At 36.3% G+C, this 12,736-nt stretch overlaps 1 protein-coding gene across 10 annotated transcripts in view; it reads left to right on the top strand.

Annotated features, from left to right (window-relative positions):
- LOC109833590 (protein OPAQUE1-like) overlaps nucleotides 1–12,736 on the top strand; it is a 66,482-nt gene that overhangs the window by 44,493 nt on the left and 9,253 nt on the right. For 7 of the 10 annotated variants that reach the window (XR_002245263.1, XM_020401331.1, XM_020401324.1 and 4 more), the window contains 9 exons: nucleotides 2,923–3,135; nucleotides 5,650–5,789; nucleotides 6,788–6,899; nucleotides 7,061–7,117; nucleotides 7,269–7,319; nucleotides 7,403–7,492; nucleotides 7,784–7,954; nucleotides 8,047–8,238; nucleotides 10,027–10,200. Coding sequence is in view for 9 of the 10 variants with exons in the window: in XM_020401331.1 (XP_020256920.1) it covers nucleotides 2,923–3,135; nucleotides 5,650–5,789; nucleotides 6,788–6,899; nucleotides 7,061–7,117; nucleotides 7,269–7,319; nucleotides 7,403–7,492; nucleotides 7,784–7,954; nucleotides 8,047–8,238; nucleotides 10,027–10,200 (1,200 nt within the window). In the remaining variant the exon portion in view is untranslated. The remainder of the gene's footprint in view (nucleotides 1–2,922; nucleotides 3,136–5,649; nucleotides 5,790–6,787; nucleotides 6,900–7,060; nucleotides 7,118–7,268; nucleotides 7,320–7,402; nucleotides 7,493–7,783; nucleotides 7,955–8,046; nucleotides 8,239–10,026; nucleotides 10,201–12,736) is intronic. The other 3 variants (XM_020401327.1, XM_020401332.1, XM_020401326.1) reach the window with 2 other exon arrangements.

A 12,736-nucleotide genomic window follows, 5' to 3' on the forward strand; every position in this document is an offset into this window, starting at 1 on the left:
AGAAGTCATTAGGATGTTACATTGTTATATCCTTCCTCTTCAACTTTCTATTTCTCACTTGCTAAGTTGCTAGGATAGGTATGTGAAGGTTTTAGGTCAATCCCTTTATGTAGAGTTCCTAACTTTTCTATGTCTTCCATACCTAACAGCCTTCTATTTTTTTATGTCATGCAGTTTCTTTGCTTAGAACCTAAACACTTTGCCTAGGCCATAAATTTGCAGTTCCATGCGGATAAGGATGAACATATAGTACGTTCCTCGGAATTTTTAGAGTATAAAATGTATTCCTCAGTCCACACATATTTGGATGTTTAGTGTAGTGTCAGGTACTTTGAAATGTCACCAGGTCCATTCATCTTTAGCTCTCTCCAGGCATATATTTAAATTCAGATAGAAATAAGATACCTCTTACTTGTGCAGGACTCAGATTTTCACTAGAAATCATGGCCTTCAATCTGCAAGGAAGTGTTAAAGAAAAAGAAAGAATATAGAATGTGCTTTAACTCTCACATTAATTTCATGATTTTCGTGTAATGCTTGGGAGTTGAATAGGCATGTATTCCCTTAATTCCATTAGTTTCCTCGTAGGCTCGTGGAATTCTATCAATCTTATCTTATCCACTAGACACTAGCATCCAAATTTCAAGTGCTTTTCTATATGGTGGATACCTTCCGAAATCCCCATAACAGGGGAGAAAATATTTTCAATATCTTAGCATCTTAAATTGACCTGTCTTTTCCATTCATAAGGTTAAAACATTATCAGCAAGGGTGGAAGAGTACTTTCTATAAATTGGTCTTGATTATCGTTTTCTAGTGGAACCTGTTAGAACCAGATGATGCTGACTAGGGTTGTTTAGTGCGGATATGGCTCGGATATGATATGTACCATATCTGTATCCGCTTACCAATCAAGGATACAGATATGGATATGGATACGGATATGCTTCAGCAAGAAAACTTCATATCTATATCCATATCCACTGAAATTGGATATGGATACGGATATGCATGTGGATATACATGTGGATACAAAACGAATATGAGAAAAGTAGATTTGAAAGTATATAGTACATATGATACATAATTCATTAATATGTTCATTACATTTGAAAAGCTATGATTAGATATCTTGATCATCAAAATTAACCTAAAATCCATTAATCTAAAGATTAAAAACAATTGCAACAGTATGACCATTATAAATTTTGATATTTCGGTTACGGATCCGGATACTTCACTACATAACCATATCCATAACCATGTTTTATCAGTTATAGAGTTTAATAACCATATCCGAATATCCTAATAGGTATGGATACTGATATTTCCTCGGTTATGAATATTTTTTGTGCACCCCTAATGCTGACCCAATGCAGCCAGTAGCACCATATAAGTTTTGAGGTTAACATGAAGGGAAAGCACTTTGTTATCAGTGATCTACTGCTCAATACTTTTATCCTGTATGCACCAGCCCAGATATTCTTTCACCTGATTTTATGATGTTCTGCCAATGTATTCTACTGTAAGGTAATACATAACAACTGGAAGCACGGAATATGGATGTGAAATTTTCTTTGATCCTTGATATTGATTTGGTGGCTGCCATTGTTTGATTTTGATGCGGCCTTTTTTTTTTGGTTGACCTTATACTTCATGGAAGGGAGGAAGAGGATTTCAGTTTTTCAAATGGAGATTATATTGAGGTGTTAAACGTTGTGTGAGACACCTTTTCCCTCCCATTTGGTGTATGGGTGCAAATGTCCCTTAATTTTTTATTTTTAGAAGGTCTTTGATGTCTTAAGTTGAATTTCCTATGCTTATGATGCAAAAGTTAGGATGTACACTTGCAGTACCAATCTCAATACATGACTATGTGTACTAAGACAAACCATGTTCATATATTAAAAAAATTCTGTTGACGAGTGTTAAGACTTCTTTATGTTTCCATCTGTGTTTGTTTTATTATTTTCATTCTAGAGTAAAAGCATAGGAATGTAGGTGATTCCCACCTCATATAATATCAACTTTCAAGGCTATGTTACTCAGAGTGTGAGATCAACGTGCTAAAGTACAAAAAAGGATGAACTCGTGGACCCAAAGATCACATCAAAATTCTGTTTCCATTTAGTTTATGCACTAGGTTTTGGAAGTTTTAGGGGAAGAAGCGCCACTTTATGATTTATAATGAGTCGTACCAACTACTGGCAACTGTGAGTGGGGATATGGTCCTTGCATAAAGCTTCTTAGATCTGTTGTGAGTTTGGAATACCTACCTTGAGTGGGGATATGGTCCTTGCATAAAGCTTTTGAGGTTTGTTGTGAGTTTGGAAAAACTGCCTGTCTTGTTTACGTAATTAAAGTTCACTTATCTATGAAGCAATGAAGAATAATGAGAAATCAATAGTCTTTGAATAGTTCCAATGTGTGGTTTTCTGTACTAAAAAATAAGTCTGAAGAGCAAAACTTACAAACCATAGGATAATGTTGATGACTTAAAGGTCCATTTATTACTTGTTCAAATATTTATTTCTGGGTACAAAGTTGGAAAATTTGAGGTGAGAAGCATCCTTGGTGCAAAGTGTCAGGCTATGGCAGCTGTGAGCAGAGTTTTGTTCTATCGTAAAGCATTGAATGTCAGCTTCAAGCGGAGTGAACCTAATTTTCTTAATTATGCAATTAAAGCTCATGTAACCAAGGTGCAATGAACAATTCCAATGACATAATAGTCTCAAATATCTGATTTGCTGTAATCAAATTTAAAACTGTAGTTTCTTGATGGAGAGTATTTTCTGTATACACTCCCAGTCTTTGTTGTATGCTTATGGTCATTATTTTAAAGTTTATTTCAGTATTCGTGCAGCTTCAGCTATTAGTTGCTTTGTCATGCTTAATTGCTTAAACATGAAAATTGTAACACAGGTAGCTTGTGAAGAATCAAAGATAGTGGAAGTTTCAAAGCTCCAGACTGCTTTACAATCAATGCATATGGAGCTTGATGCAACCAAGGTTGCCTACAGTCATGAACTTGACAAGAACAACACACTTTTAGATCAGTTAGATTTATCAGCAAAGGATAATGCAATGCTGTTGAATACTCTGGAAAAACTAAACAAGGATAACTTATTTCTCAAGGTATGAAATATGTTACATTTGCGCATTTGGAATTGCTTTCGCTTAAAAGGCATATTGCAGTTTTCATTTTATTTAGTTTCGGGTTTTTAAGGAATTGGTCTCCACATCTCAATGTTATGATACAAGTCCCCCAAAACTCACAAGTTCCACCAAATCAGTCCCCTCTGGTCTAAGTCTTTTAGATATTAACTCAGAATTGGGTTAAACCCTCATATATCTCTGACACAGTTGAGTTAGTCATTAGTTACCAAGAGAAATTAAATAGGATGTTGGGTTGAGGAACATTGCTAGCCTCTTCTCCTTCAATGGAGTCTTGGCCACCATTCTCTATCTGGCCCATGTTGGCTACTCAGTTAAACTCCTTTCCAGCAAAGGTCCTTTAGATATTAAACTAGCTGGCCATAATCCCATTATGCCAGCCACTTTAAACCGTCGCCACTGACAACAATTCACAGAAATGAACACTTTGTCTGCAGTGCACTGAGAACTATGACTATGATAATCAAGCTCGCGAGTGAAGAGCTTGACTAAACCCTTCCAGTCTTCTGTTTGCTGTGTCTCTAAAGAGCTTGCCAAAACAATCACTTTGTTTGCAGGGGCTTACTTCGTCATACATAAGCTAAAGAACTCAATTTGTTGCTAGATTGTTGAGTTCTTTTTCATTGATCGAGGTTTTAAGTATTGCTTTCTTGAGCAGGCGGCGGCCAAGTACTTAATTGGAAGCAGAGAATGAGAGAGGATGTTGTTATCTCAGAACATGACAACGGGATGATGTTTGATTCAATTGAGATGACAAAAACAGTGTGAGCTTTGATTAATTCTTAGAGAGCTTGGGAGTTTTGATCAGTCTAGAGAGAGAGTTTATGGCCAGATGGCTGTTGGATTTGAGGGGAAGGAGACGGGTATAACGGGAAAGTGAATAATGTAAAATCAGTTACTTCTTAAAAAGTTACTCACAGACAGGCTACAGAGACTGATTTGGTGTATTTATTAGCTTTTGGTGGACTTGTATCATTATATTAAGATTTGAAAGACCTATTTCAAAATACGGAAGATTTTGGGGTCAACCACTATCTCAAACACCCTTTATTTTTTCAGTTTCATGCATGCCACTGCCGTAATTTCACAATTTTCCGTTTATTGAAGAGACATAATCTAAGCACAGTAAGAGATTCTGGCCAGAAGGCAGGGCCAGACACATGACCTGACTGGCATTCTCTATTTGATCTGGCCTTTAATATGTTCGAAAAACATCAACGACCTTCCCTTTATTTATCAATTTTAAGTTTTTTAACTTAGTGAAATCCACCCCAATCAGGATCACTGAAACTTTGTGGCTTTGTGGATTTTTTTTTTTTTTTTTTTTTTTGGGGGGGGGGGGGGGGTTGCAAACAAACTGATTACATAAATTTGCATCTATTGCTGCATCGTTTTCTACTGATCTCAACAGAACAAAATTTGCATGAGCAACACTAGACATGAAACCACAAATAAATTGACCCTTTCCTGATTGCTCTACAATCAAACTAGTATACCTGATCTTTTCTGTACTATAAACTCCTCTCTCTCCAACTGGAAATTCTTCCAATTTCTTTCTATCATTTGCCCTTGTCAAGTTCATCATCATGACATTGAGGCGGCACTCCAAATACCCAATCACGTACATTCAAGTACATGGAACAAAATACTTCTCTTTCTTGTGCATAACAGTGCATGACGATCGATGTCACTATGCTAAACACAACAATATCTGGTCATTTCAATTGTGATGCCTGCGGACACAAGGTGGCATCTGACATGCACGTGAAGAAGCTCTCAATGGCACGTGCAAAGCAATAAAGAGATATTTCAATTCTCCTGCTCTTCTTCTCAATTCCTAAAGCCAATCCTGTAGAAAATGTTCAAATTGCAACCATTGGAATGTTGCATCGCTGAAGGAGTCTGAACAGTAGGCAAGTCCAAGCCCAGGCAGACGCTCAATATAGTGAGAGAACTAAGCTAGACCTTGTGGTACCCAGGAGACTCTTCCCTAAAATTGTATAGAGCCTTTTCAACAGACCTTGATGCCGAACTATTAATGCAGGCACTAAATATACTGGAAGATAAATTTCTTTGCATTTCATTATTCACATCGCTATTTCCTGAACCGTAGACTGTGTTTTATTACTATTAGTGTATTGATTTTAAACCAATTTTTTTTTCACAGGGGTCATTCTTCTAAGAAATTACAAACTTGACAAGTTATATTTCTTCTAAGAAATTACAAACTTGACAAGTTATATATATATATATATATATATATACACACACACACACACACACACACACACACACACACACACACACACACACACACACAAAACGCTCCCACACTTACAGGGTTTTTTGGTGAATTTTATCATTCATTTTTTCACATGTTATCTTTACTGGTTAAATTGCTGCAGGCTTGTTTTTCTCATTCTTTTAACTGCACATGGTCAAAGTTAATTGGACTGATATTTTCTTTTTGTACAGAACACACTGGAATCCATTGCTAAAAGGAATCAGGAAATGGAGCACGAGCTTTCAAACACTCAAAAATGTCATGAGGACACTGTAGACAAGCTGCAGAATGTGGAATCACGTTGTTCATTACTTCAGCAGAACTTACATAAGTATCGTTTTATCATTTTGGAGAAAATCTTATGACATGTCAGTTAATCTGTATAGAGAATAAAGTCAAATCCAACAGAACATTATAATTTTTTTTTGTTGGAGTGCGTTTAATACACTTATTGCATATGCTTACCTCACCTATCTGGGAGGTTTTAAGAGTCATTCACCATTGGGTCATTGATGATTATATTGTTGTTGCTTCAGAATTTTCTCTTTGTCTTTAAGAGCAAGAATGCTTCAAAGTTCAGGATTTTGGGATATCATTAGTTAATGTTTACGAAATGTGAATGTTGACAAGATCTGAGCAGTAAACTAAAATATAGGAGAACAATTAATTCTTTATTGTATGTAAAAATCTACTTCAATTGAGGGTAAGATGATCGCGTATTGCCTAATATGGCTTTGCTGTGCAAGAGATCAAATGGTTCATTGGTTAGGTGTACTGACTGTTGGTCAGTAAAGAGGCCATGTTACTTGCTTAACACCTATAAATCATTTTAGAGTTTCTAGGAGTATTTATTGCTGAACTCAAGGATTGGAGACCACCATTGTTTTTGTCACTTCTGAATCTTTAGGTTTACACCTATATTGTCCCTTTGAAATTAATTACCTCATTTAGGACTCATGTATAGTTTAATTGTCGCATCGTTTGTGCCCATTGAGCCGCTTGTCCTGATTGATTCAACTTCATCACACAATGCATTCAACTTTATTGGCTTATTTTTCAGACTTTCAACCCAAGGATACAACAAAATTTGCATTTCCCTTGCACTGTTTAACAAATTTGCATTTCCCTTGCACTGTTTAACAAATTTGCATTTCCCTTGCACTGTTCAACAATTCTTAATTTCACTTTGAATTTCATAATTCATTCATATTCTCTCTAGCAAAGATTTTTCTTTAGAGGAGTTTGTTTGTCTTAGGCGGACTGTTATTATTCTGCTCGTTATTTACTCTTCTTGTACCTGACTTTGACATCGATTTGTTTGTTTCTTAGATTGGAGAAGAAGCTCTCCAGTTTAGAAGATGAGAACCACACTTTAAGACAAAAATCACTTCACTTATCTCCGCGGAGCAACCAAACTGGATTCGTAAAGCATTTCTCTGAGGTTCTCCATGTTCACTTTTTAATTTCAGCATTTAACTTAATTGCAGTGCTGCTTCCTTCCTAGGATATCAACTTACACAGTATGGGAATCACATAGCGTGATCATTTTGTATAAACATGATATCATCCGTACTAATGTATAACCACTCTTTTTTGTACAAGGTATTACACTTGTCGCCCAGGAACAACCAAACTGGAGTCGTAAGCCCATTTTCTGAGGTTCTCTGTCTTCCTTTGTTGATTTCATTATATAAAATGATTGCAATATTTCCTTTTTCCTAATTATACAGTGGTGCAGTCATATGCCACAAGCCTTTTTGTATATATACTATTATTCTGACTAAAGTATTTGTATTCTGTTTTGTACAAGAACTATTCTGTTGCGCCAGTGCTTTCCAACATCAACCAAAGGCCTCTATTAGTAAGATAAGGTTATTTGTCTCTGTTTTCTTCAGAACCTTGTGTATATCCATATAACTCTTTTCTATTTAATTTGTCTTGTAGGAAAGTTCTACTCCTTCAATAACCTTGTTTCAGCTCCAGCACAGCTTATCTGATTCAAGAAGATCCAGGATGACTTTTGAGAGGCATGAGGTTGGTTTAGCTGTCTTCCACCATTTGCTATTGACTTTTGTCATTGTCAATTTTTGCTTCCATCTCTGTGCATAACTGCTGAAGGACGTTGGCTAGGATTTTACAGGATATGAGAGCTCAACATTTTTTCTCATTCCCCTTAAATGTTAAGAAAATAAGTTCTTTCAACTAATTATTCACTGACTAGATGGAACTTCATTTACATCACACTGGGATGTTGCTAGATTCTTATTCTTTGCTTCTTCCTCCTAAATTGGAAAGCTTGGAGTTTAACTTTTAACATTTCTACAGGAATGCAATGAACTACTTCAGAAGTGCATAAAAGAAAATTTGGGGTTTAAGGATGGAAAACCAATTGCAGCATGTATTATATATAAGTGTCTTCTCCACTGGCATGCTTTTGAAGCAGAGCGGACTGCTATTTTTGACTATGTAATTGAAGCTATTAATAATGTCCTAAAGGTTGGAATCTGTCTGCTTTGCCCTCATTCATCTTTAGTACAGAGATGGTTTAATTTTCTTAAAATACTTCTTTCTGCTTATTACTGGTTCAGGTGGACACCGAGAGGGATATCTTGCCATACTGGCTATCCAATGCTTCCGCACTCCTGTGCCTCTTGCTTAGAAATCTTCGGTCAAACGGGTTCCCTAGTACACCACCACGACAAGCTGAAGCATCAAAGGGGTTGGGTGGAAGCATAATTCAGGGTGGAAGGATAATGCATGTTAGTTCAGTTCAATTGAAAGTACAATAACATGTTTCACTTGCTGCCTACAATTTATTATTCACAACTTAACTTTGGCTTCCTATTTCTGCTTTGAAATACAAAAAGCGTATCCCTCACTGGTCACCATAACTTTGGGCTGTTGAGTTTCGTTGCAGTAGCAAACTGTGTTTGGATTGGAGGAGTTGGAGCCTCACATTGTTCAGCATGCATCCATATCTCAACATTCATGTTTGGTTGGATGTTGTTGCAAAGACAAAATAGGTTAAAATACAGTTGCTACTGCATTCAAATTATAGTGTTCAAATGCCAGGAGGTAGAACTACATGATCTTGTAAATTTATTTGTTCTTCCAGCTACTGTTTTACCAACACGCACCCAGATATAAATTTGATCAGGTTCAAATTTTGCCCGGTATGCATTGGGAAGTAGAAATAAAGTAAAGATGATATGTCGTCCTACAAGCTTAGGTCTTGCTCATTACAGAAGAGCGCTCAACCTGTGGATTGTTAGAATACAGAAGATATCCTTCTATGCTGACCCCAATTAGAGGTTTGATTCAGTGGCAAAGACTTTTAAGGGTGAACTGTCTCTAGAAACTAATGTCATAAAGATTTATCGATGTTGATGCATGCTGAGAGGAAAATAGGATATCATGATTTAGGTCCATGAGTTTTATTTGCATATTAGAAAGAGCAAACAAAGAGGGTAATTCAACCCTGGAGACTATTACTTGATCATCCCATTTTATAGAGGTCATGTGCTCCCTTTCTTGAAACAGGAGTCAGGGAAATGATATAAACTGATATTTGGCTTAATTTCCCTACTCGCTTATGCACTCTTGCGCAGGTTAGACAGCATATGGAACAAACTAAATGTGCATAGATCAAATGATTTGGGGTATTCATAAATGAAGTACCTGACACTAAAGAGAAACTTACAAGTAAGTTTTGACCTAAGTAACACTTACAGCTACCGTGAACAGTGAGTGTGACAATTAAGACCATATACTAATAATGTTTAGTATGATTTAAGTAGATGTTACTAACGACCGAGTTAGTAGATGGTTTAAGGTACATGAGCAAATCCGTCATAGAAAAAGTGCCTAACTTACCAAAAGTGACGTGCCTAACTTACCACATGAAACTACATGAGCAAATCCGTCATACCTGCCCCAAGCTAACCATCTTGATTAACCTATGTTTTCACAATGTTCTAATAACATCATATTTATGAGATTAAAAAATATCCATTTTTTCAATAAAACACTGTGCTCATCCTATGGCTTCCACCTTAACCCCCCTGCCCGTGAACCCCGCCCCCTCCTGACCCAAAAAAAAAAAAAAAAAACCCACAAAACAGAGAAAAAAAGAAAAGGTCTAAACCAATCGAGTTTATTAGTGAAAGACAGACCCAAGCTCAGGGAGGATCTGTGAGAAAAACGAAGTGCCCCCTTTTATTTACTCCCAGAAATAACCATGCTATTATATGGTCTTAGTTTATGCTTTATGAAAAATCAGAGCCTAGCTCAGGGAGGATTTGAGAGAAAGAGTGCCCCTTTTTTTATTTGACTCCCAGAAGTAACCATGCTATTATACAGTCATAGTTTAGTGGTTATTTCTAGTTCAAACATGCATTGAAACTATCCAATTGCTGATATGCCCGCATGGATCACCTTACTTGTTTTTAATATGCTACTCTGTGAAGTTATATATCCAAATACGAGCTACGCGGTTCAATCCTTTCTCTACCACATATATATTTTTTATTGCTTAATGGTGATTTGCATTTAACGCTTACTTCTTCCAGGGTATAACTTCTCATAAGCATAGTACATCAGATGACAGCTTGTCACATGTAGATGCACGATACCCAGCTATGCTGTTCAAGCAGCAACTAACCGCCTGCTTGGAGAAGATATTTGGGTTAATCCGGGATAATTTGAAGAAAGAGATATCTCCACTTTTAAGCCTTTGCATTCAGGTGATACATGCATCTGTAGCTCAATGATTCTTCATCATAGTTAGTCTTAATATCTTGAAGTAAAATTTATGATGATATATTCCTTTTTGGCAGTAAAAACTGATACTGCCTGCTGCTATGATGTAAAAATAGGTGAAGGACAGCACATTCAATTGAATAATTCAATAAAGTTATAGTAAGAATGTCTTTTGTGGATTGACTATATCTTTGTGGTAGAGTTGAATGCAATTCCAGTATAATAGATCTATTAGCTTATCCCTCTAACTCTAATGCCTCGTATGGTACGTGGGAATGGGTGGAATGGAATGCTCATTTCCACTTCTCATTTATGGGTACCAGATACAACACCTTTTAGAAAGCTAGAATGCTCATTCCCACATAGCATTCATTCCCACTTTGTGCGAGAAAGAGCATTCCCATTGAGATGGTAGGGAATGGGCATTTCCACTTGAGTGGAAATCAAAATTTTGAAATAACACCTTGATTGCTTACTAATTACCAAACATAAAAAAGATTGTCATTCCCTCTTCATTCTCAAATCCCACCCAAACGTGGGAATGGGAATGTTCCATTCCCGTACTTAATCCGTTCCTTTCCTTATTTCATTCCATCCTCATTTGACTCGATTCCCACATGCCAAACGAGGCTAAGACTTATTTTTTGAGATAATTTTTTGGTAGCTTTTTGGTAATTCAGGATTAAAATGTGTGAACTATAAGGTTGGCTTTCTTTCTTATCAACTAGACTTCTAGATTTAGGTTGAGGCCGCTCTTGTCATAGTTTCCTTGGATATGCCATTTGGTGCTGATTTTAAATGTTGGCATCACACCTGTATCTAGTTGTAAATTTCATCAAATCTTTCATAGAGTCTTCACGCTCTTTAGCCAAGTTCATTCTAAAGGGGAGAGATTTTTAGGCACTTTAGTTGGTACAGAGCAACTTTAGCTGTGTAGATCTTTCACATGAATGTAAATGTTGAATTTTAGTGAGAAGGATTTGGCTCCAAATTTGGAGTTTCTTTGTAAGAAATCTAACCCCTTTGATATTCTTCCATGATGGATCACTCGAATGGAGGATCCACCCTGCTCAACCTGTTTAATATTGTCACAAAAACATATATAAATAGAAACTATGTGTACTATGTATTCTGAAACTTATATGGTAATGGGGTCCATGTAATGATACCTTTTGTTTTATTTTAAACGGTCCTTAATTTGCAGCCTTTATATTAGTGGGTTAGAATGTTTTAAGATACATAATTTTTAGTCTCTGTGCCTTTTATTATGTGTGGATTAAGATGCAACACGTGGGTCTTGCATAATGAAAGCCACCATATGATTTGATAGGTGGAAACAAACTTTATATTCGTTCTGAAAGAACTTTTAAGTCTTATCATCATGCGCACACGCACACAGATAAGATTAATTAACCAACAATTGAGGAGGATGATCTCCTCCTACTGTGAAAATCAACATTCTTTGTACTTTCATCAATCAGCTTTCATCATGTTGATGTTCATGCCTTGTGATGTTCATACACAAAATAATGTATGTAGCATGAAGTTTAACAATGGATCTAAGAATAAGAAATGATATATTTGTTGTAAAATATTTATTCTTAATTCACAAGATTTTTAGGATATTCTATAACCTAAAATTTGGTGCATAAAGTTTCATACTATTGGAATCCTGATTAGTTGGCTGAATCATTAATGTATAATATCTATTATAGTTTCATTCAAAAACTTAGTATTTTGTTTCTAGACACCTATAGATGAGTTTGAATGAGTGGATTTCTCATATGACTTGTGAAATAGTAAATTTGCACGGGAAGGATTTGTCTCCTGATTGACCATGCCTATCCCCCTTGTTTTAAGTCTCCGCCTAGGCGTACGCCTAGGCCTAGGTGGCCTAACTAACATCTAGTGCCTAGGCGGTATCAAAGCTGCTCACCTAGATTTTAAAAGTGTTTAGGGGAGTATTGTGTGCTTACGTGGACTGCATCCTTAAGGCATTTGTCATAATTTTCTGCATTGCAGTCTTCACGTCGTCCAACATCCTTCAAATTTCTTTAATCTCCAAATATGAACACTTCCACTATTTCTTCGACCTTCAACAAAACCTCCTCGACCACCACTTAAATGAAAAAAGGAATCTGTCTAGACAGCAGTCCGACACCTAAGCTTTCTATAGCATTATCATTTACTATAAATTATTATAATTAAAAAATAAAAAAAGAACACATCCTAGACTCTAGGCAACGAGTCCAATGCCTAGGCCTTCTAGCGCTTTCTATAACCTTATTAGTTATTATTTTGGTTATTTAGCATTTAAGTATGCATGGTTTATTGTGGATCTAAGATTGCTATCTATATTTTTTGTAAATTTATATGAATTTAATATATATTATTAATTATTATAATTAAATAATTTAAAAATAGCCAAAAGCCTAGACGCTAGCTCAAACACCTAGTCTGCCTAGCGCCTTCGATAACATTTCTGTGGTGTGTGTGTGTGTGGGGGGGGGGGGGGGGGGG

The sequence above is a fragment of the Asparagus officinalis genome, chromosome 3 (assembly GCF_001876935.1).
Source record: "Asparagus officinalis chromosome 3, Aspof.V1, whole genome shotgun sequence".
Taxonomy (NCBI): domain Eukaryota; kingdom Viridiplantae; phylum Streptophyta; class Magnoliopsida; order Asparagales; family Asparagaceae; genus Asparagus; species Asparagus officinalis.